At 49.4% G+C, this 23,071-nt stretch overlaps 1 protein-coding gene and 1 non-coding gene across 8 annotated transcripts in view; both read right to left on the bottom strand.

Moving 5' to 3' along the window:
• Positions 1 to 14,304, bottom strand: part of POLR3E (RNA polymerase III subunit E) — a 43,035-nt gene extending 28,731 nt beyond the window's left edge. For 3 of the 7 annotated variants that reach the window (XM_026455366.1, XM_026455369.1, XM_026455371.1), the window contains exons 1-6: positions 14,134 to 14,304; positions 8,151 to 8,224; positions 5,939 to 5,989; positions 2,931 to 3,008; positions 2,095 to 2,210; positions 1,624 to 1,706 (exon numbers count right to left, since the gene is read on the bottom strand). In XM_026455366.1, coding sequence (XP_026311151.1) covers positions 1,624 to 1,706; positions 2,095 to 2,210; positions 2,931 to 3,008; positions 5,939 to 5,989; positions 8,151 to 8,186 — 364 coding nt within the window. In that variant the 5' untranslated portion in view covers positions 8,187 to 8,224; positions 14,134 to 14,304. Of the gene's footprint in view, positions 1 to 1,623; positions 1,707 to 2,094; positions 2,211 to 2,930; positions 3,009 to 5,938; positions 5,990 to 8,150; positions 8,245 to 12,688; positions 12,787 to 14,133 lie in introns of those variants that run through there. The other 4 variants (XM_026455368.1, XM_026455367.1, XM_026455370.1 and 1 more) reach the window with 4 other exon arrangements.
• Positions 14,305 to 14,447: 143 nt separating this feature from the next.
• TRNAL-AAG lies at positions 14,448 to 14,529 on the bottom strand. Its single transcript has one exon. It is a non-coding gene; the product is annotated as a tRNA-Leu (tRNA).
• Positions 14,530 to 23,071: the final 8,542 nt, after the last annotated feature.

Here is a 23,071-nt window from a genome sequence, read left to right as displayed (position 1 = left end):
GGGGCAGGGTGGCTCCCCCTGTAGTCCCAGCTACTCAGGAGTCTGACACAGGAGAATTGCTTGAAACCGGCAGGCAGAGGTTTCAGTGAGCCAAGATTGAGCCACTGCACTCCAACCTGGGCAACAGAGTGAGACTCCCTCTAAAAAAAATACATAAATAAATTTATGAAAAATATATCTTTATTGTATATGTTGTTTTCGAGACAGAGTCTTGCTCTATTGCCCAGGCTGGAGTGCAGTGGTGGAATCTCAGCTTACCGCAACCTCCGCTTCCCAGGGTCAAGCAATCCTCCCACCTCAGCTTCCTCAGTAGCTAGGACTAAGGGGTGTGCCACTATGCCCAGCTAATGTTTGTATTTTTTGTAGAGAAGGGATTTTACTATGTTGCCCAGGCTGGTTGGGAACTCCTGGGCTCAAGCGATCTGCCTGCCTCGGCCTCCCAAAGCGTTGGGATTACAGGAAAGAGGCACCACGCCCAGCTATATGCTTTTACCTTTTTTGTTGTTGTTGTTTGGTTTTTTTTAAACTTTTAAACTTTCTACTAAAAACTAAGACACAGGCTGGGCGTGGTGGCTCACACCTGTAATCCCAGCACTTTGGGAGGCCGAGGTGGGTGGATCACCTGAGGTCAGGAGTTTGAGATCAGCCTGGCCAACGTGGCAGAATCCTGTCTCTACTAAAAATACAAAAATTAGCCAGGTGTGGTGGTGCGTGCCTGTAATCCCAGCTATTTGGGAGGCTGAGGCAGGAGAATCGCTTGAACCTAGGAGGCGGAGGTTGCAGTGAGCTGAGACTGTGCCACTGTACTCCAGCCTAGGCGACAGAGTGAGACGCTGTCTCAAAACAAAACAAACAAACAAAAAACTAAGACACAAACATACGAGTTAGCCTAGGCCTACACAGGGTCAGGCTCATTAAGACATCACTAGGTGAGCCAGTTCTTCAGCTCCATTATAACCTTTCGGGACCACCGTTGAGTATGTGGTCGGTCGCTGACTGGGACGTAAGCACACAGCGCGTAGCTGCGAGTGAGGAAGCCCGTGGCTTCTTTCACTTAGCACAATGTTCTCAAGGTTCATCTGCGTGGTAGCATCGGTGCGTCATTCTTTTCTGGGTCAAATAACATCCATTGCGTGAATGGACCACGTTCTGTTTCTCCATGAATCCAGCGGATGGGCATCTGGGTGGTTTCCACATTTTGGCTATCATGAAGATGCTACTGTGAACACCTGTGTATGGTTTTGTGTGGACACATGTTTTCATTTCTTTTGGATAGATGCTGCCTAGGAATGGAATTGCTCTGTCATAAGCTTTGTCTTTAAAGACAGAATTCTGTCCCCAAACTTATGTTATGCTACTTGTATGTATCTGTGTCCCGGGAGGACAAAAGAACTTGGAGCCCCACCCCATCTAGTCAGGCAGTGTCCAACCAGCGGGCCCCAAAGGTAGCCACTTCCAATCCCCTGACAATGTGTCATTTCTGTTATTTCCACACCTGCCCGGCTCCCGCAGGTGTCTAGCTTTCAGGGCAGGTGGGAGATGGACACCAGGCTGGGGAGGTTCTCTCCCTGCCCAGCCCCCACAACGCCATGTCCCCACCATGGGACGCCCAGCCCCGGGTACCTTGCCTGTAGAGTGCAGCGGCATAACGGGATGTGTTACTGGTGGTCTGGGAAGAGCAGAAGGTCTGTTTGTCCATCAGCTTCCTGGAGCACAGGGAGAAGCAACATCACAGGGGAAGGCAGCTCTGAGCCAGGGCCTGTGGCCACAGCGCACTCCACCCCCCAGACACCTTCTGAAGTGCCACAGTCAGGGACCAAGGCCGCAGGGCTGCCTACGCGGGTCTCAGGAGCGGAGCCTGGGGATGAGAAAACCCATGGCCTTGTTTGTAGACCAAGAGACGAGGCGTGGGTGGGAGCTCTGGGACCAGCTAGCTCAGGGAGGGTCGGGTCTGAGACAGGCCCAGCCCTCCAAAGGCTGGGACGCTGGTGGGGAGCCCAGTGACGGGGCAAAGGGGGTCAATGTCTTTAAGGTCTTTGGGAGGCTCCTGTGTGAACACAGGGAAACCGGACAGGCTTGGGGCTGGGAACTCACGAGGAATACGTGCTGGTCTCGTCGGTGCAGGCCCCGTCCACGTTCAGCGCGATCTGCTCTCCTTTGCTGCGGCAGTAGTTGGGGTTCAGCGTGTCGATGGCCATCTCAAGCTCTACCTGGAAGCACCAAGCATCCCCGCCAGCCATGAGAAGCCCAAGGCACGGCTCCCCAAGGGACACCCCAACCCCACCATGGCCACCTCCTGACCAGGTCCCTGCCCAGAAGTGGGACTGACACATGTCCCCAAGGGTCCCTGGATTTCAGTCCACACCAAGGGCCACAAACCCAAATTCCAACAAAAATGTTACAATTTTTTTTTTTTTTTTTTTTTTGCGGGAGGAAGTGGACAGTCCTGTAGTCTTATTTGTCCTCTACTTCACTCCCAAAGGTCTAAATTAGGTGCCAACACTTAAAAATCAAGAGATTTCTCACAAAAATCCTTATTTCTCACTTCTCTTGAAAAGCCAGCAGAACTGGCAATACCAGGATGGCACTTCCATGTGGCTACAGGGGCTAGAGTTGCAGACCCTCCAGACAGACGCTAGGTTCTCTTCCTATCAGACCTACTCCATGTTCACCCGCCTGCCCCGGTCGTACCCTGGGAACCTAAGCTCACATCTGGTCCCATTCTCTAATTCATCAGCCTTGTGCCTCCCTGACCTCTCTGGAGCTGCCCTGTCTTTCTGGACACTTTCCTTCTTCAGCTTTCAAGGCCCTGGGAGCTGCTGGTTCTCCTAATTCTCCAATGGCCCCTTCTCTGAGCTTCTCGCCTCCACCGGCTCCCACCCTCATCACCCTTTCTTCCCGCCCCCACTGCCCTCAGCAGGCAGCCCCACCTTCTGCTGCTTGGGCTTGATCTTGGCTGAGAGGTGCGGAATGTCATCGTAGGTCATCGAGGCTGGACGCACAGGGTACTGGGGAGGGGAAGGGAGCCATTAACTCTACTCCGCCCAGCCCTGCCCAGAGCTGGGCCCTGCCCAAGAATCAACAGCTATCTCCAAACCCACCCCAAGCAGAGACTGGCCTTACCCTACCACAAGGGTACCAGCTACCCAGCTCTACCATGAGGCACCCCTGCCAGTCCCCACCTGTAGCCCTATTCTCATCAGCTCCCCCCGGCCTCCCTCCAAAGGGCCACTGCAGGATGTCTCTGACTTCCAAGGGACAAGCCTACACACAGCAACCCAAACCAGCATGCTGCTGCTCCAGGAACCCGCAGAGCACAGCCATGGGAGGTGAGGATGGGGGTCCAGGGCCTACCTACCAGTGGACAGGCCATCTGGGGAGAGAAGGACGAACAAAAGAAGTCCACAAGGAAGCACAGAGCGAAAGCAACACCGGCACGTGCTGCTCACTGCTGAGGCCAGACGACAGGCAAGGTGGAAATTCATGATCCCGTTCTCTCTCCTTATCCGGTTATGTGGGCTTCTTCACAAGATACTGAAGAAGGCAGCCAGGCAGCCATGGCCCGCTCTTATCTTTACATGAATGGCTCACACTGCAATGCGCCCAACACTCAGGGGCTCCTGTCCACATCTGTCCTCACAGTGCACTGTCTCTCCGTCTCTCTCTCCCTCAGGTAGAGGAGTCAAAGTTTGGACCCCTCCTCAAATGCTCTGCCTGGTCTCACGACAGCCTGTGGAATGAGCCTGATGGAGGCATGGCAGTGTGGAAAACAGGCCCTTTCAGATCAGCTACATTCTAGCACAAGGAGACGGTCATTTCCTAAAAGCTCACTCACACAGCAAAGTCGTGACTCTTCCCTGCTTCCTGGGCTGGGACTGCGGGCAGTTCTGAGATCACCTGACCAGGGGTGGGAAGGTTGAAGGGCACAGGTTCTAGAATCACAGGCCTGGCTTCCAGTCCTCATCCTGTTCCTTGTTAACTGTGGACTCAGGCACCTCGCCTCCCTGAGGCTACGCATCCTCACCTCCCAGTGCTGCTGCGAGCACAGAGGAGGCAAACAGAGCCGATGGCGGCACAGGGCTTGGCACTCTGGACACACAGGGGTCACTGGTACCTCCACCATCACTTTGCAGCCAGTCAAGGAAGCAGTGTGAGCAGGCACACAAGCACAGGCCCCATTCCCACGGTCCACAAGGGTGACACCCCGGGAGTGGAGGCCAGGCCCTCCCAGCACAGGCTTGCAGCATCGCTGCCATGGTGCGCCCCAGGCCCCCGTGCCTGTGAGGGCCTCCCTGTGCCTCGCATTCTCATGTGCATCATGGGATATGAACACTGACTCTAACTGCGGGAATGTAACATGGGGCAGAGCAGCCCAGCAGTTTAGCCTCAAAAAGCTAAACACAGACCCAGCAATTCTGCTACCAGGCATATACCTGGAAGAAATGAGAATTCACGTTCACATAAAAACTATGTGAATGTCCACAGTAGCATTATTTATAATAGCCAAAAAGTAGAAATATCCCAAACACCCATCAGCTGACGAATGGATAAACAAATGTGGTCTGCACATACAATGGAACATTATTCATCAATAAAAGATCAAATATTGGCTGGGAACGGTGGCTAACACCTGTAATCCCAGCACTACAGGAGGCCGAGGCGGGCAGATCATGAGGTCAGGAGTTCGAGACCAGGCTGGTCAACATAGTAAAACACCATCTCTACTAAAAATACAAAAATTAGCTGGGCTTGTGGCACGTGCCTGTAGTCCCAGTTACTCAGGAGGTTGAGGCAGGAGAATTGCTTGAACCTGGGAGGCAGAGGCTGTGGTGAGCCGCAATCAAGCCACTGCACTCCAGCCTGGGCAATAGAGCAAGACTCCGTCTCAAAAAAAAAAAAAAAAAAAAAAAAAGATCAAATACTGATGCAGGCTATAGCTACCATGTGGATGAGCCCTGAAAACATCATGCAAAGTGAGAGCAGCCAATCACAGGAGGCCACATAGTGCAAGATTCCAGCTATGTGAACAGAACAGGCAAATCCACAGACAGAAAATAAGGGGAAAGGATGCCTGGGGTTGGAGGTGGGAATGGGGGGCACATGGGGACTGATTGCTAATAGGTGTGGGGTTCCTTTAAAGGGGGACAAAACTGCCAAAATAGACTGTGGCGCTGGTTGCACAGCCCCATGAATAGACTAAAATCCATTGCATTACACACTGAAATGGGGAAACTGTATGGTGTGTAAATTCTATCTCAATATATCGGTTATAAAATACAATAATCACCACCATAGGGTTATTGTGGGGTTAAAGAGGTAACTTGGGTAAATGCTTTAAACAGTCTGCGTATGGTCAATGCTCAATACATGTTGGCCACTATGACGAGCTGCTGACCCAGCAGCAAGGGGAGGGGGCAGAGGTAGCAACCCGGGGCCCTCACAGCTGGCAGGACTGAGGGCTCACAGACGCTGCCGTGGAGCTGCCCCTTGGAGCCTCCGCAACAGCGGCCATCAGCACTGGCACTAACTCTCTGCCAGGTGGCATCCTAAACACCTCACTGTGGACTCAGTCCGTCCTCCCGGGGACTATGAGGCAGGCATTATTACCATCACCACTGTGCAAGTGAGGAAACTGAGGCACAGAAGGATTAAGAAATGTGCCCGTGGTCTCACAGCTACGGTGTGATAGAGTTGGATCTGACCCCAGAGCCCCAGCTTTAACTGCTGCACCCTTCTGCCTCTCCTGTGTCCCTCCAGTTTTCCTGTCTTTGAAATGAGACCAATATTAACCCACCCACGAAAGCAAAGAGACCCCATGACACTCTCCACACTGAGAACCCTAGCTGAGGTTTCCCATCGTCTCCTGCCCATGTTCCTGAGTCCACATCACCCATCCACACCTGCTTTTCCCCTCTTTACCTTCAAGTCCCATAATTACCTGAAAGAGATACAGCTTTTCCGCCAGACTCTTGGCCAAGTACACGTCGATCTGGGAAGAAGGGAAGATGACTTAACCGGGAGACTGGACACAGTGCTGACCTCCCGGGGCTGTGCGGGCGCTTCCAGCTTCAGTTAGGGGTAGTGGCTCAGGGAGGCAGTTTGGGGAAGGAGGAAATAGCTCAGCTCATGCTAAAAGCAAGGGGATCCAAGGCTGCACACTGGGTATATTCAGGAATCCCTCCAGAAAGCTCCCAGGGGAACCAGGGCTAGAGTTCACCTGGCACCCCCACCCAAGTTCATAATCCCCCAATAAGCACACATCTTCCCTGGGGCTGCACTGATTGGGAAACATCCTGGAGCCTGGGCAAATGCTCTTCTGAGAGGCAGGCAGGCGAGGGCTCACCTATGCCTGTGCCTCCTGGCTGGGCCCTCCACCTGCCCCTCCTGGACAGGCCTGTCACCCTGTCTTAGGGGGTCTGCCCTTCATGACTGATGGCTTCGCTTCCTGTCTTCCCAACACTAACCACCCCCACCCCGCCATGCAAAAGTTTGCCTTCCTGCTTCCTAGCTCCTCCTATGAACCACATTCTCTCCTGCCCCTGGGCCTTTGCACATGCTTTCCCCCCGCATCTACAGAGCTCTTCACACATGCCTCCCCTGAGCCTTGATTGCTTGCTCCTCCAAGGACTTGGTTGAGGCATGACTTGGGCAGGAAGCATTCCAGGGTCCCTGGCTGCAGAGGGCGCTGCCTCTGTCCTCAGAGTCCCTTGGACTCTTCTATCCCATCACCACCCCCGTATTGTAACTCCTGCTACTGCAGTGTAGATACAGCTTAAATGCATCTAAATAACCCAAATCTAGTAACTTAGCAACATCCCCCAAGCAAGGAAAAACCACCTCTATTCATCTCCGAGGACCTTCTCCTTGCCCCTGCCCTTCCCACTGGAGGTCAGGCTCTGCATATAGGGAGGCTGAAGGCAGATGCAGTTACTTTTTGCCTTTTGCCTTCCAAAGGTCTAAGTCCTCGGTTAAAAGGATTCTGAAAGGTGAGTTTGACTATAAAACAGCTTTCTCTAAGAAGGGAAACCTGGGCCAGGCATGGTGGCTCATGCCCGTAATGCTTGTACTTTGGGAGGCCAAGGTGGGTGATCACTTGAGGTCAGGAGATCGAGACTAGCCTGGTTATCATGGTGAAATCCTGTCTCTACTAAAAATACAAAAATTAGCCAGGCGTGGTGGCGGATGCCTGTAATCCCAGCTACTCAGGAGGCCAAGGCACAAGAATCATTTGAACCCGGAGGCAGAGGCTGCAGTGAGCCAAGATCACACTACTGCACTCCAGCCTGGGCAACAGAGGGAGACTCCATCTCCAAAAAAAAAAAAAAAAAAAAAAAAATTAGTCGGGCGTGGTGATGGGCACCTGAAATCCCAGCTACTCAGGAGGCTGAGGCAGGAGAATCACTTGAACCTGGGAGGCGAAAGTTGCAGTGAGCCGAGATGGTGCCACTGAACTCCAGCCTGGGCAACAGAGCAAGACTCTGTCTCCTAAAAAAAAAAAAGTGGTGGGCGGGAAATCTGCCTCCCACTGCCTGCACCCTACACGGGGAGACTCCTGCCTCATCAGTCTTGCCCACAGCCCATTAGCTTCCCAGGGAAGGGGACCCTCCCTGCCCTGCTGACTGATGTGTCACAGCCCCCAGCACACAGTGGTCCAGTGAACAGTTGCTGAATGACTGCATCTGCGTAAGCCTGGGAAGGAGGGACTGCTGAGCCCATTTATTCATTCATTCACCAAATAGTCGCCGGGTACCTGGGTGCCAGGCACTGTACTCGGGCTTTGTGGCACAGCAGTGGACAGGAAAGAAAGCAATGAACTGATATCTAGGGAATGACAGGGACTAGGCCAAGTATGAGTTATCGCCAAGGTAAGGGCAGAGAGAGGCACGGGAGGGTCCAGGAGGGCAGCTGGGTGTGCAAGGGCAGTCAGGGAAGGCCTCTCTGATGAGGCGATGCCAGATCAGAGACCTGAAGGAAGGGAGAGGTCAGCCACGCAGGGGTCTGGGGGACAGCAGAGGGGACCAGGCAGAGGGAACAGCAAGGGTTAGGGGTCCCAGAACATCAACAGGTCCCAGACTGGCCTGAGGACGCATGGCAAGGACCCAGTTCCACTGCCTGTAGCTCCGGCGGCAGGGACAGAGAGCAGCAGTTACCTCCTGTACGACTGGGTCATCCTCTTCATTGGCCATACTAGAGGACAGCCAGCCGCGCAGTCCTTGAGCTCGATCTGCAAAGGAGGGCGAGAGACTGGGGCCGTCAGTCAGTCGCTCAACCAACATTTCCCTGTACCTATTCTGCAACAGGCCCTGAACTGGGAGGCGGAGCCCACAACCAACCAACCGACCTTCTTTCTACATCTACCGTGAAGTCCACAATGGACGACCAACCCTATACCGCATCAGAAATAAAGAAAAAAAGAAACACTCAGGTGCAAGCGGGTAGACCAAGCCAACACGTGTGGGCTGTACCTGCGGGGAAAAGCAAATGACTGGCTTTAAGGGTTTCTTCTCTGCTCACAGAGAATTCACTGCCAGATAGGAGGACAGAGGTTGGCTGGTCCCAGCCATGATTAAAACACTGGAGAACTGAGGGCCCTGGGGAGGCTTGAAAGAGCAGCCAGACGTCAAACAGGAAGACAGACAGTCCAAAGCTCTCTCTGATGTTTGATTTTCAAGCTGACTTTAACTCGAATCCTGAGTGAGATGACTCTTCTGTGTTTTTGGTCTAAAAATGACCTCTTCACACACTCTTCTGTCCTGTATTCAACACAATGACCCTGTGAGATGTGGTGACTGTCACTGTTTTATAATGAACAGACTGGAACTCAGAGATACTGTGTGCGTTTTTACCCAAAGTCACATAGTAAGCAGGATGATGAACTGGACTTCGCGTCCAGGCTGTCTGACCTCAGGTGACAGGTACAGGTAGGGGAGGTGAGAGGCAGGCAGAGCCTTTCTGCTGGGGAAGAGGCACGTGGGATGTGCCTGGAAGGAGAGAGGGCGTTGGGCAAGCCACGACAGCAGAGGGGAAGAGGAATTCCAGGAAGAGGGAAGGCTGCAGTTCTCCACGGGGCGGGTTGAGTATTTCAGCTGGTCTGCCCCTTCACATACCCAAAGAGAAGAGAGGTGGTCATAGGAGGATGGTACTCAGGCACCCCCAGGCCTCAGCAATCCCCAAACCCCTGCCCTTGGGCGAGACCAGCATTTTTTTTTTTTCTACCTTAAGACAGAGTCTTGCTCTGTCACCCAGGCTGGAGGGCAGTGGTACAATCAGCTCACTGCAACCTCTGCCTCCCGGGTTCAAGTGATTGTCCTGCCTCAGCCTTTCAAGTAGCTGGTATTACAGGTGCCTACCACCGTACCCAGCTAATTTTTATATTTTAAATAGAGACAGATTTCACCATGTTGGCCAGGCATGATTTTTGTCTGATCTACTTAACATTTGAACTATCTAATATTTATTTATTTATTTATTTATTTATTTATTTATTTATTTATTTATTTTTGTTTGTTTGTTTGTTTTTTGAGGCGGAGTCTTGCTCTGTCGCCCAGACTGGAGTGCAGTGGCCGGATCTCAGCTCACTGCAAGCTCCGCCTCCCGGGTTTACGCCATTCTCCTGCCTCAGCCTCCCAAGTAGCTGAGACTACAGGCGCCCGCCACCTCGCCCAGCTAGTTTTTGTATTTTTAGTAGAGACGGGGTTTCACCGTGTTAGCCAGGATGGTCTCGATCTCCTGACCTCGTGATCCGCCCGTCTCGGCCTCCCAAAGTGCTGGGATTACAGGCTTGAGCCACCGCGCCCGGCCTTATTTATTTATTTTTAAGACAAGTCTCGCTCTGTCGCCCAGGCTGAAGTGCACTGGCATGATTTTGACTCACTGCTTCCTCCGCTTCCTAGGTTCAAGTGATTACCGTGCCTCAGCCTTCCAAGTAGCTGGGATTATAGGCATGCACCATCCGCCCAGCTAATTTTTGTATTTTTAGTAGAGACGGGGCTTTGCCACATTGGCCAGGCTGGTCTTGAACTCCTGGCCTCAAGTGATTCGCCAGCCTCGGCCTCTCAAAGTGCTGGGATTACAGGTGTGAGCCACTGCACCTGGATAAAAGCCAAAGTCTTTATCATCCCACGTAAACCCTAAACAATCTCCTGCCCCTTGACCTGCCAGACCTCATCTCCCAGGAGCCTCCTACCCTCCTCTCCTCTCTAAACCCACCTCTGGGGATTTGTAGCTGCTCTACCCGCCTGATAACCTCATGACCCCCCCTTCACCTCTTTCAGGTTTTTGCTCAAATGTCACCTTATGGCTAAGAACTTCCCTCTCCAAATCAAATTGCAAACTGCCTTCCCCACCCCTCAATTCCCTTCTCCGCTCTGGTTTTCTCCATAGCAGGTGTCTATCACCATGTGACAGTTTACAGCTCTGCATCTGTGCCCACCTCTATTGCCACTAAGCTGTAAGCTACGTGAAGGCAGAGATTTTGGTCTATTTTGTCCCTTGTGGTACCCCAAGTGCCTAGTATATAGCAGGCACTCAATACATGTTTATTGTCTAAATAAATGAACCATGGGAATGCTATTTAATAGGAAGCTACAGAAGGATTTCGGGCAGAGGAAGATATGGAGGGGGTAGAAAGAGAAAATTCAGGGAAACAGGCTATCGTAACAGTCCCAGAGATGGAAGATGGAATGAAAATCAGAAGTCGCATCTCGACAGTTTCAGGTGCATCTCGACTGTCTGCTGTGCAGACAGAGGGCAGCGTGGAGGGAGAGCCCAAGGCCTAACCCCATCTGCACTGGCTGCCAAGCGCCACAGACATGTCAAGCTCCTGCCTTCTCTGCAGCTCGGCAGTGGACAACTGAGAGGCTGGGGCCTGCCAGGTGAGCAAGGGGACAGATCATAAGCATTGAGGGTGTGGCCTGGGAGCTTCCAAAGACACAATCATTCTTTCTTGGCTATTGCTATGCCCTGTTGGCCTCTGCGTTGCCAGGGATCAGGGAGGCTAAGGTGCCCTGTCAGCTAGAGAGCTGGAGCTCCTCCCTCTGGATAGTACATCTGGGTTGATACAAAGAGTGTCACCTCCCTTCACCCTCCAGGCCGAGGTGATCCAACTCAGTGGCTTTCAAAGTTTTCAGCCTAAGATCCACAACAGTAAGAAATTCATCTCAGCCGGGCGCGGTGGCTCACACCTGTAACCCCAGCACTTTGGGAGGCTGAGGCGGGCAGATCACAAGGTCAGGAGATCAAGACTATCCTGGCTAACACGGTGAAACCCCATCTCTACTAAAAATACAAAACATTAGCCGGGCGTGGCAGCGGGCGCCTGTAGTCCCAGCTACTCGGGAGGCTGAGGCAGGAGAATGGCGTGAACCCGGGAGGCGGAGATTGCAGTGAGCCGAGATCGGGCCACTGCACTCCAGCCTGGTCGACAGAGCAAGGCTCCGTCTCGGAAAAAAAAAACAACATAAAACGAAATTCATCTCATATAAATAACCCAGAAAATACATACAGTTGCATAACTGAAACAAGGTTTCACATAACTATAACTGTCTCTACTATATGTCAGGCAGTGATGTTTTCTACTTCATTCATTCAAAACAAAAAATGCTAGCTTCAATTCCACTAAATCGATTTTACTTCCCACTAATAAATCTCAATCCGCAATGTGAAAAGCACTCATCCACGTCTCCCTATGGCTACCTGCCTCCAAAGTCTCCCAGCAACAGTGAGTCCTTGGAAAGGCTGGCGTGGTGGCTCATGCGGGTAATCCCAACACTTTGGGAGGCTTAGGTGGAAGGACTGCCTGAGACCAGGAGTTCAAGACCAGCCTGAGCAACATAGTGAGACCACCCCCACTCTGGTCTCTCTTTAAAAAATAGCCCAGCGTGGCCTGTAGTCCCAATGACTTGGGAAGCTGAGGCAGCAGGACTGGTTGAACCCAGGAGTTTGAGGCTGCAGTGAGCTATGATCACACCACTGTGTTCCATCCTGGGTCACAGGGTGAGACTCTATCCCTATTGGGGCGGGGGAGCCAGGCACGCTGGCTCACGCCTGTAATCCCAGCACTTTAGGAAGCTGAGGCAGACAGATCACCTGAGGTCAGGAGTTCCAGGACAGCCTGGCCAATAAGGTGAAACCCTGTCTCCACTAAAAATACAAAAATCAGCCAGGTGTGGTGATGCACACCTGTAATCCCAGCTACTTGGGAGGCTGAGGCAGAAGAATCGTTTGAACCCAGGAGGCAGAGGTTGCAGTGAGCTGAGATCTTGCCACTGCACTCCAGCCTGGGTGACAGAGCAAGACTCCGTCTAAAAAATAAAAATAAAAATAAAAAAAATGTAAATCATTATTTCCCTGCCTAAAACCTGCCAACTGTCACTGTCACATAAAACAAAACCCAAACTCCTTTCCATGAGCCGCCTAAGGCCCTGTATGATCTTGTCTCTGACTTCCCCTCACCATCCAGGCTGGCAGCCACTTGCTGGGCCTCCACCAAGCCAAGTCCCAGTCCACCCAAGGTCCTTTGCACATCATCAGTTCCCCCACAGGGATTTCCAAGGTTGCTCCTTTTTATTGAATATCATCACCGCCTGCAGGAGAGGACAGGTTCCCTGGCCACCCTATTTTAAAAGCCTCCCCCAACTTCCTCCCAGGCACTACCACATCTCTATTTTCTTTCTTTAATGGGTCTCACCTTAATCTGGAACTACCTTGTCTATTTGCTCAGGTGTTGTCTTCTGCAATAGAATGTAAGCTCCATGAAGGCTTCTCAGTGCTTCAGTTTCCTCAACTATGAAATGAAGATTAAAAAAAAAAATCCACTGCTGGTTCTCTCAATACCTAGAACAGTGCCTGGCACGAAGTTGACACTCAATATAGTACAAAGAATACTTTATATTTAAACTTCTCATTAGCCCTATTAATAGAGATTTATCATCTTCAATTTGGAAATGAGGAGACTGAGGTTCAGAGAGAAGTAACTCATCCGAGGTGGAATCAGGACAGAAACTAGGGTCTCATTGATGTCAAAGATCCTTATTCTTATTCTTAACCACTATACTGCACAGATCTTTGATAAAAGGCAGTATGGTTAAGTGGGTAAGAGCCTGGACTTGAGAGCAAAACTGTGCGGGTTCAAATCCTACCGCAGCTGCTTCGCATCTGTTGACCTACTTGAGTTGTCTACGTTTGGTATTCTTCCCTATTTTCATCCCTGAAGTAAGGAAACTTAAGTACCGACCTACAGACAGCTGAGGGGAGGAGTAAGGACGGTAATAAACGTAACCTATGGGAAGGTTCGTTATTACTTGACAACATGTTTTCTGCCAATGTAAGCGGGTAAAAACGCTGCAAGCAGGAGCGTCACCTAGTTTCTAATGAGCCATCACCACAACCCAATGAGGTAGGAATTTCTATTATCCCCATTTCACAGATGAGGAAACTGTTGAGATCGCTAAGATCTCTTCTTTCCGCCTCCAAGCCCAAGGAATTCTAAAGCTAACCCAAAGGAACGACCTTGTTTGTTTACTGACACCTCCTCGGACCGAATGGTCAGGGCCGTATCCGGAGCACAGAGTTGGCTCAGTAAACACTGAATGGTTGCCTGAATAAATGAATGAGGAATCCCAGGCCTCGCCGGGCAGAAGCTAATCCGGTTCAGCTGCGAAGAGGGGGCTCCGGCAGACGCAGGTGCCGTCCCTGCCCATCGGGGCGGGCCGCCGACCCGGAGCCTCGCTGTCCAGTGGGTTTCTGCTCCCTCGCGGGTGGTCAGGCCCCCTTCTCACGCCCACCATGCAGTCACTGCCGCGAGCCGCCACCACACCCGACGCCGAGGACAGGTGTTCCCTCCATAGGATGCCCCCCAGGCCCGGGTGGGGCAGGTCGGCTGGACCCTGAGTCACCGCCGGCAGCGTCGGCCGCGGCCTTCCCAACTCCCAGGTGTCGGGTCGGGGAAGTCGGAGTCCGGGGTCGGCCTGGAGCCGGCTGCCCCTCCTCCCGCCCGAGTCCCGGGGGGCCCCCAGCCCCTCGGCACGGCGCGGCGCGGGCCTCCTTGGCCTACTCGGGAATCTAGCCCAGGCCCACGTCGTGAGTGCGGTCCCGCTCAAGCCCCAGCTCAGGCGCTGCCAAGATGGGACTCACCTCTCCGCGGGGGCCGAGCGCGGACGGCGGCAACCGCCCAGTTACCCGCGGGCTGCAGAGGCGGCGGCGGCCCGGTTCTCCTCTCAGGCGGCGGCCATGTTGCTGGTGGAGAAACTCCGGCGGACACGTGGGGGGAGCGGGCCGGCCCCAGCGCTTCCTCTTACCCACAATGCCCCGCCCCGGCGCACAGGGCTCCGTCCCCTCCGCCGCGCCATTCATGCAGGCCGTGAGCCCCGCCCTGCAGCAGGGGGCGCTGATGGCACGAGCAAAACAGCCGGGCGTGTGTGCAGCGGGGAACAAAAGGAAGCTAACCCTGGCAGCGGTGGGATTCGAACCCACGCCCCCGAAGAGACTGGAGCCTTAATCCAGCGCCTTAGACCGCTCGGCCACGCTACCCAGCTGGTGTTAGTGGTTGCCAGAAAGCTACTTAATGCTTTTGCATTCGCATTTCATCTGGAAATCGCGAGGCGTTTTCGCTGAGGTTTTTTTGCTTAAGGTGTGTTCAAGCTGATCCCTATAGAATTATTTTAAAAAGCCATGTGTTGGAAAATAAACACTTGCTCCAGTTTTTAGACCCAGGTTTGTTCCAAATAGATATTAGAGCAAAACCCATTTTTAGAAACTGTACTCTGAGATGGATGGTTACCCTGGAGACCCCTGGTTAACCCACAAGTAATCCATACGACCCGGATTGGGTGTCTCCGGGAGAAGAAATCGATCTGATCAGAAACACGCACTAGGGGATCTGACGGCCAAACCCGGGGACTGGTCTGGGCAGTTGTCTCTGAGAAATTATGTGTTTAAATTTTTACTTACACAAATAACACACGAATTATTGTAAAATATTTAAACTTTGCAGATAAGGTACAAATGCTCTTTGACTCTTGACTCGCATCCTAGGCCCCTCCGCAGAGTTAAGTAACCATTATTATCAGTTTAATATATACTATGGTTTGAATGTGTCCCCCAAATTTCATGTGTTGGAAATTTAATCCCCAATGTGGCAGTATTGTGTGGTGGGCCCTTTAAGAGGTGATTAGATCATGAGGGTGGAGCCCTCATGAATGGATTAATCTATTCATGGATTCATGGATTCATGGGTTAATGGATTAATAGGTTATCTTGGGAGGGGGACTGATGGCTTTATAAGTGGGAGCTTTATAAGTGCTAGACCTGAGCTAGCAAGTGAACAGCTCAGCACCCCCTCCATATGATGGCTTGTACTGCCTGGGGACTCTGCAGGGGTCTCCCACCAGCAAGAAGGCCCTCCCCAGATGCACACTTTTGCCCTTGGACTTATCAGCCTCCAGAACTGTAATAAATAACTTCTTTTTCTTTACAGATTACCCAGTTTCAGGTATTCTGTTATAAGCAACAGAAAATGGACTAAAACACTATATGTCTTTCTAGATCTTTTGCCGTGAATTTATTTGTTTATATCTATATGGATATATAGAGATATATCCATAGAAGATAGCTTTGTTTTTATTGTGTTTGGATTTTAACACAAATATTGTCACATTATTCATATAGATCTGCAATTGGCTGTTATTTTTTCACCAGAATGTATTTTAAAATACCTATCCATGTGGATATACACAGATAATAAAAACGAAAATGTACAAAAATTACAAAGAAAAAAACATCATCCATAGTGCCACCACCTGGCATTAAATTAATGACTATTATTATTGTGGCTTTTTTTTCCTTTTGTTTTTTCTCTCTCTTTTTTTTTTTTTTTTTTTTTTTTTTTGAGATGGAGTCTCGCTCTTGTCCAGGCTGGAGTGCAGTGCTGTGGTCTCCCTCACGGCATCCTCTGCCTTCTGGGTTCAAGCGTCTCTACTAAAAATACAAATTTAGCCTGGCGTGGTGGCATGCGCCCGTAATCCCAGCTACTCGGGAGGCTGAGGCAGGAGAATCGCTTGAACCTGGGAAGCAGAGGTTGCGGTGAGCCAAGATTCCGCCACCGCACTCTAGCCTGGGCGACAGTGTGAAACTCCGTCTCAAAAATAAAGAAAGAAAAATAGATCACACTATTACAAATAGAAATTATTAGACCATTACAAATAAAAATAAGGTCCCCTCCCAAACATTCTCCCCTGTCTATAACTGTCATGAATTTGATGTGTATCTTTCCAATAATTTCTTACATTTTTACATATACAATTTATGAATAACATATAAAATGGTTATCTATATGTTTTTCATTTATGTAAATGTTAGCACATTGTACTGGTATCTAAAACTTGCTTTTCTCATTTCAACAGTATTATTACTATTATTATTATTTTAAGAGAGTCTTGCTCTGTTACCCAGGTTAGAATATAGTGGCACAATCATAGCTTACTGTATCCTAGACCTCCTGGGCTCAAGTCATTCTCCCACCTCAGCATCCCAAGTAGCTGAGATTACAGGCATGAGCCACTGTGCCAGGCCCAACATTGTGTTTTTGAGGTCTGTTATGATGCCTATAGATCTAATTCATTCATTCCATGCCATGAACAACTTTTAAGTTGTTACTAAATTTTTGTCATTACACACAATATGGCAGGAAGTACCCTTGCACATGGCTCCTTGTCTTGTGTATGGACATTTCTCTAGGTTATACACTAGAAATGAAATTGCTAGACTATATTTATACTTTCCCTAGTATTATATTATAATAATATTAATAATAGGCTGGTCTCGGTGGCTCACTCCTGTAATCTTAGCACTTTGGGAGACTGAGGTGGCAGGATCGCTCGACGCCAGAAGTTCAAGACCTGCCTAAGCAACATTGAGAAACCTTGTCTCTACCAAAAAACAAAAGAAAAGAAATTAGCCGGGCACGGTGGTGTATGCCTGTAGTCTCAGCTACTTGGGAGGCCAAGGTCAGAAGATCCCTTGAGCCAGGGAGGTCAAGGCTGCAGTGAGCCGAGATTCAGGCACTGCACTCTAGCCTGGGTGAGAGAGGAGACCCTCTCTATATAGATATAGATATGCATATATTTTTCCATTTTGCCAAAGTATATGATTTTTGATGACTTTTTTTTTTCTATTTCTTCTCATGTTTTCTATTTCTTCCTAAGTCAATTTTGGCAAGTTGTCATTTTCTGGGAAAACAAAGCCCATTACTTGATTTTTCACATTTATTGGTGTAAGAAATCTCAAATCTCCCTCATATCTGAAGTTTTGTCCTCTATCATTCTCTATCATTTCTCTTTCCCTCTGTCATTTACATGGGTTACTTTCTCCATTATTCTGTTCAACACAGGGAGTGGAGTCAATGCTTAAGGAGACTGAATGGGGGAATTAGGCAGGAACTCTGCTAATGCTGGTGATGCTTTAGACACATCAAAAACTATATAAATCACACTTTTTAAGTAGAATTCTCATTTTGCATTGACTGGTATTAGACTTTTCAGGGCCACGATTCAAGTTTCTGGCTAATATCCAGTTGGTACACACCCCTAACACTTGGACATTTTATATCTTTCCTTTTCAATCCCTCCTTAGCCTGGCTTTTCCCTCTCTCCATCCACCTTTTTTTTTTTTTTTTTTTTTTTTTTTTTTTTTTTAGAGAGACGGGGTCTTGCTCTGTTGCCCAGGCTGGAGTGCAGTGGTATGATCACAGCTCACTGCAGCCTTGACATCCTGGGCTCAAGTGATCCTCCCATCTCAGCCTCACAAGTAGCTGGGACTAGAGGCATGCGCCACCACACTGGGCTAACTTTTGTATTTTTTGTAGAGACCGGGTCTTGCTATGCTGCTTAGGCTGGTCTCAAGCTGTCCTCCTGCCTCAGCCTCCCAAAGTGCTAGAATTATAGGAGTGAGCCACCACACCTGGCCATTTGTCTACCTTTAACATATGTAATGATATGCAAAGATTTTCTTGTGCTAGTAGAGTCTGTTGCTCTTCAAGACATTAAAAAAATAATAAAATACAGAAGCAGCCATGATTGAAGACACAGGCTAGGCATTGTGGGGAGTTCAAAGCTGATTGAGGAATAACCCCTTGAAATCAATAGGAGTGTTTGTCATGGTATTTTAGTACCAGGAAGGACTTTGTTTGTGAGTTGGGTACTGGATTTTCCAAAAGGAAATATCCTCACAGTCAAGGATAATTGCTAGCATCTTTGCCCAGTCTGATTTTTCTAGGAACTGCCTGACCAGTCAGAGAACGGGTCCCTGGCAGCCACCTTTGCGCTGCACACCCCACCCCCACAGCCATAGTTAATGGGTTCTACGTTCTTTGGTGGACATAGGATTCAGGTTGGACCAATCAAATTCTCTCTTGAAAATGTGAACTGAGACTCAGTGAGTTACTGATTTGTTTTTCTTGTTTGTTTTTTTGTTTTGTTTTTTAAAACAGAGTCTAGATCCATTGCCTAGACTGGAGTGCAGTGGCGTGATCTCGGCTCACTGCAACCTTCACCTCCCAGGTGCAAGCAATTATCCTGCCTCAGCCTCCCAAGTAGTTGGGATTACAGATGCACGCCACCATGCCGGGCTAATTTTTTTGTATTTTTAGTAGAGATAGGGCTTCACCATGTTGGGCAGGCTGGTTTCGAACTCCTGACCTCAAGTGATCTGTGCGCCTCGGCTTCCCAAAGTGTTAGGATTACAGGCGTGAGGCCCCTCGCCTGGCCTGATTTGTTAATTTGACCATGTTGCGTTGGAATTAGTCTCTGAGGCTGGCTAAAACTAGGAAGAAAGGGGGATTTCGCATGGCTATATTCTGTGAGGTGAGTTGGAGAGGCAGACAAAAGCCAGTGCATAGAAAAAGAGGGAATGAGAGAGTGAGAAGAGCAGAGTCAGGGAAATCCTGATGGTTTTCTGACTTCCAGCTCCAGACCCTTTCCAAGGCCCAGTGGGTTGTCCACTCTTGGAGGCATCGCTTTATCATTGTAATAAATTCCCTTTCTCTGCTAAAGCCCAATGCTACTTGGTAGCTGTCAGCTGTAAACAATAACCCCCTCCCCCTTGCATGGCAAAAGCTCAAATGAAGGTGTGTGTGTGTGTGTGTGTGTGTGTGTGTGTGTGTGTGTGTGTGTATCTGTCTGTCTTTGTGTGTGTTTTATTTGTTTTATTTTATTTTATTTTTTTGAGACAGAGTCTCGCTCTGTGGCCCAGTCTGGAGTGCAGGGGCACAATCTTGGCTCACTGCAAGCTCCGCCTCCCGGGTTCACGCCATTCTTCTGCCTCAGCCTCCCCAGTAGCTGGGACTACAGGCGCCCGTCACCACGCCCAGCTAATTTTTTGTATATTTAGTAGAGACGGGTTTTCACCGTGTTAGCCAGGATGGTCTCGATCTCCTGGCCTTGTGATCGGCCCGCCTCGGCCTCCCAAAGTACTGGGATTACAGGCGTAAACCACTGCGCCCAGCCAGTAAATTTTTTTTCTTTTGGCAAGTGCTTGCTCTGTTGCCTAGGCTGGAGTACAGTGGCACAATCATTGCTCACTGCAGCCTTGACCTCCTGTGCTAAAGCGATCCTCCCATCTTAGCCTCCTTAGTAGCTGGGACTGCAGGAATGTGACACCATGCCTGGCTACTTAAAAACTTTTTTTTTTTTTTTTTTTTTTTTTGAGACGGAGTCTCGCTCTGTTGCCCGGGCTGGAGTGCAGTGGCCGGATCTCAGCTACTGCAAGCTCCGCTTCCCGGGTTTACGCCATTCTCTGGCCTCAGCCTCCCGAGTAGCTGGGACTACAGGCACCCGCCACCTCGCCCGGCTAGTTTTTTGTATTTTTTTTTTTTAGTAGAGACGGGGTTTCACCGTGTTAGCCAGGATGGTCTCGATCTCTTGACCTCGTGATCCGCCCGTCTCGGCCTCCCAAAGTGCTGGGATTACAGGCTTGAGCCACCGCGCCCGGCCGAAAACTTTTTTTTTTTTTCACAGAGACAGGGGTCTCGCTATATCCCCAGGGCTGATCTTGAACTCCTAAGGCCGAGATATTTCTGCTAGAGCATTCTGGAGCAATTCAAGTCTCTTCCTACGAACACATACTTAGTTATGTATGTAGGATGCTTAGTTAACAGGGACCCTGCAGGGAAACAGCTGATCCTGGAAGGCAAAGCATCCTTTCGAGAGTTTCTTACAGTCCAGCAGCCCCTTACACAGTTTTCTCATGACAATCAGACATGAAATCAATCAGCAAGAGATGCAGAATGTTGCATCAGAACCCCTGGACCTACAGGGTCTCAGCAGCGGGATGCAGGACAAGGGAGGGATAGGTTGAAACTCCGACTATTCTTTGTGTGCCTGTCCCTATATCATAAACACTAGGCTGTGGACAGCGGAAGTGGGTGTGGGGTCTCAGTCCTGGATCCCCTCCATTCTTTTCTCCCTTGCTCCCCTAAAAGGAAAATGCTCCCAAATCTGGCCTGAGACCAAATCTTTCTGTAAGAACCTCCTTCTGGAGAGAAACGAGCATTCCTGATAAATGCTCAAGCATTGAGCATTTTTCTTTTGAAATTTAAGAGCATTGAGATTTGCACTGGGAAACTAGCGTTCTACTCACTCAGTTGACGGTCGTTTGTCAGGCAAAAGTGCAATGACCTTTAACGGAACATTCTTTTCTGTTTTGTCTAACAATGATTAATCATTCTCTCTCCTATAAAATGTCTCTATCAAGATAGAGGTCAGAAGAGTGGCCAACATTTTTCGGGGTGGGGAGAGGGTGTATTGCCTGGGAGGGAGTCCAGGGGGGCTTCTGTAGTCCTGCAAAGGTTCTAATATCTTGAACTGGGTTGTTAAGACACAGATGTGTACAAATGTAAAAATTCATCAACCTGTATACTTAAGAGTGTGCAGTTTAATTTACTTAGGTATACTATAATAAAAAATAAATTTTTAGAAAATGTCCCTACCAAGTATGAATCTTTGAATTCCCAGTGGGTTTATACTTGCAGCCAGACTGTAATTTTTTTTTTTTTTTTTAAGAGATAGGCTTTCACTATGTTGACCAGGCTGGTCTTGAACTCCCGGCCTCAAGCAATTCTCCCATCTTGGCCTCCCAAAGTGCCAGGGTTACAGGTGTGAGCCACCACGCTTGGCCAAGACTGTAATAACATTTTGACGTATGCTGTAACAAAACCATCAGAAAAGTTTTATTAACTTTTTTTTTTTTTAAATGGAGTCTCGTTCTGTCACCCAGGCTGGGGTGCAGTGGCGTGATCTTGGCTCACTGCAACCTCTGTCTCCTGGGCTCAAGTGATTCTCCTGCCTCTGCCTGGCTAATTTTTATATTTTTAGTAGAGATGATGTTTCACCATGTTGGTCAGGCTGGGCTTGAACTCCTGACCTCAAGTGATCTGCCCACCTCAGTCTCCCAAAGTGCTGGGATTACAGGCGTGAGCCACTGTGCAGGCCTCCTGATGCCAATTTCTCAGCCTTGCAAGGCTTGTTCAAAAATTGGGTTGTTTCTCAGATTTCCCTACTGCTGATCTAGGATCCAGACTTCTTAGGTCTGTTAATTCAATTACAGTCTACCTACTTTCCAGCACCCAAAACTTGCTGTTGAATCCTCTTTCTCTTCATCCTCACAGGCTTATACGATTTAAAAAAAACAAAAAACAAAAATCCACTTCCTGTCATTGCACTGGAGATTTAGGAACAAGTGGACCTAAATATGTACGTTCAACCTACCATGCATAGTTACGCTAATATTTAAAATTTAAAAAAAAATTAGCTTAAAACCAAAAGATCAACTGGTAACCAAGATTTTCTTAAACTTGGGATTAAATAAGCACTTTAGGCTGGGCATGGTGGCTCACGCCTATAATTCCAAGCACTTTGGAAGGCCGAGGTGAGTGGATCACCTGAGGCCAGGAGTTGGAGACCAGCCTGGCCAACATGGCAAAACCCTGTCTCTACTTAAAATACAGAAATTAGCCAGGCATGGTGGTGCAAGCCTGTACTGTCATGCCAGCTACTAGGGAGGTTGAGGCGGGAGAATCACTTGAATGTGGGAGGCGGAGTTTGCAGTGAGCTGAGATCGCACCACTGCACTCCAGCCTGGGTGACAGAGTGAGACCCTGTCTTAAAATAAATAAATAAAAATAAAAAAGCACTTTACCATGTATTATCTTCTCTGAAGCTTACAACTCTGTAATGGTAAAAATTATTCTTTAGGCCAGGCATGGTGGCTCATGCCTGCAATTCCAGCAGTTTGGGAGGCCAAGGCAGGTGCATTGCTTGAGCCCAGGAGTTTGAGACCTGCCTGGGCATGATGGCAAAACCCTGTCTCTACTGAAAGAAAACAAAAACAAACCAAAAAAACACCCCCTAAAAAATTAGCCCGGCGTGGTCGTGCTCACCTGTAGTACCAGCTACTCGTGAGGAGTCTAAGGTGGGAGGATCACTTGAACCTGGGAAGCAGAGGTTACAGCGAGCGGAGATCTTGCCACTGCACTCTAGCCTGAGCAACAGAGTGAGACTTTGTCTGAAAGATAAACAGAAAAGCTCTACGTTTTATAGATGAGCAAATGAAGAAATGAGAGGTTCTAATACTTTCTCTAAAGCAAACTGACAGCAGACGAGCCAAATCTGGAAGGCTTTTTTTTTTTTTTTTTTTTTTTGAGACGGAGTCTCGCTCTGTTGCCCAGGCTGGAGCGCAGTGGCCGGATCTCAGCTCACTGCAAACTCCACCTCCCAGGTTCACGCCATTCTCCTGCCTCAGCCTCCCGAGTAGCTGGGACTACAGGCTCCCGCCACCGCGCCCGGCCAAAGGCTTTTAAAAGTTATTAGAATTTATTACAAACGTTAAAGAACAGAAGGCCTTGCATTAAAAAAAAAAAGTTTTCATCAGCTCTTGAAACATTGGAAAATGGGACAACGTTGAGCCCACGCTTCGCACAGTGGCAATCATTTGAAGTTGAATCATGGCTGCCGCTTTCAGATGGCGTATGAGCTTTCCGGTCGACCCCTGCCCGCAGCAGCTTTTTTTTTGTTGTTGTTTT

This window comes from Piliocolobus tephrosceles, chromosome 17 (genome assembly GCF_002776525.5).
Source record: "Piliocolobus tephrosceles isolate RC106 chromosome 17, ASM277652v3, whole genome shotgun sequence".
In the NCBI taxonomy this organism is placed as follows: Eukaryota; Metazoa; Chordata; class Mammalia; order Primates; family Cercopithecidae; genus Piliocolobus; species Piliocolobus tephrosceles.
The sequence above is the reverse complement of the archived record's forward strand: the minus strand, read 5'-3'. Positions and strand labels throughout refer to the sequence as shown.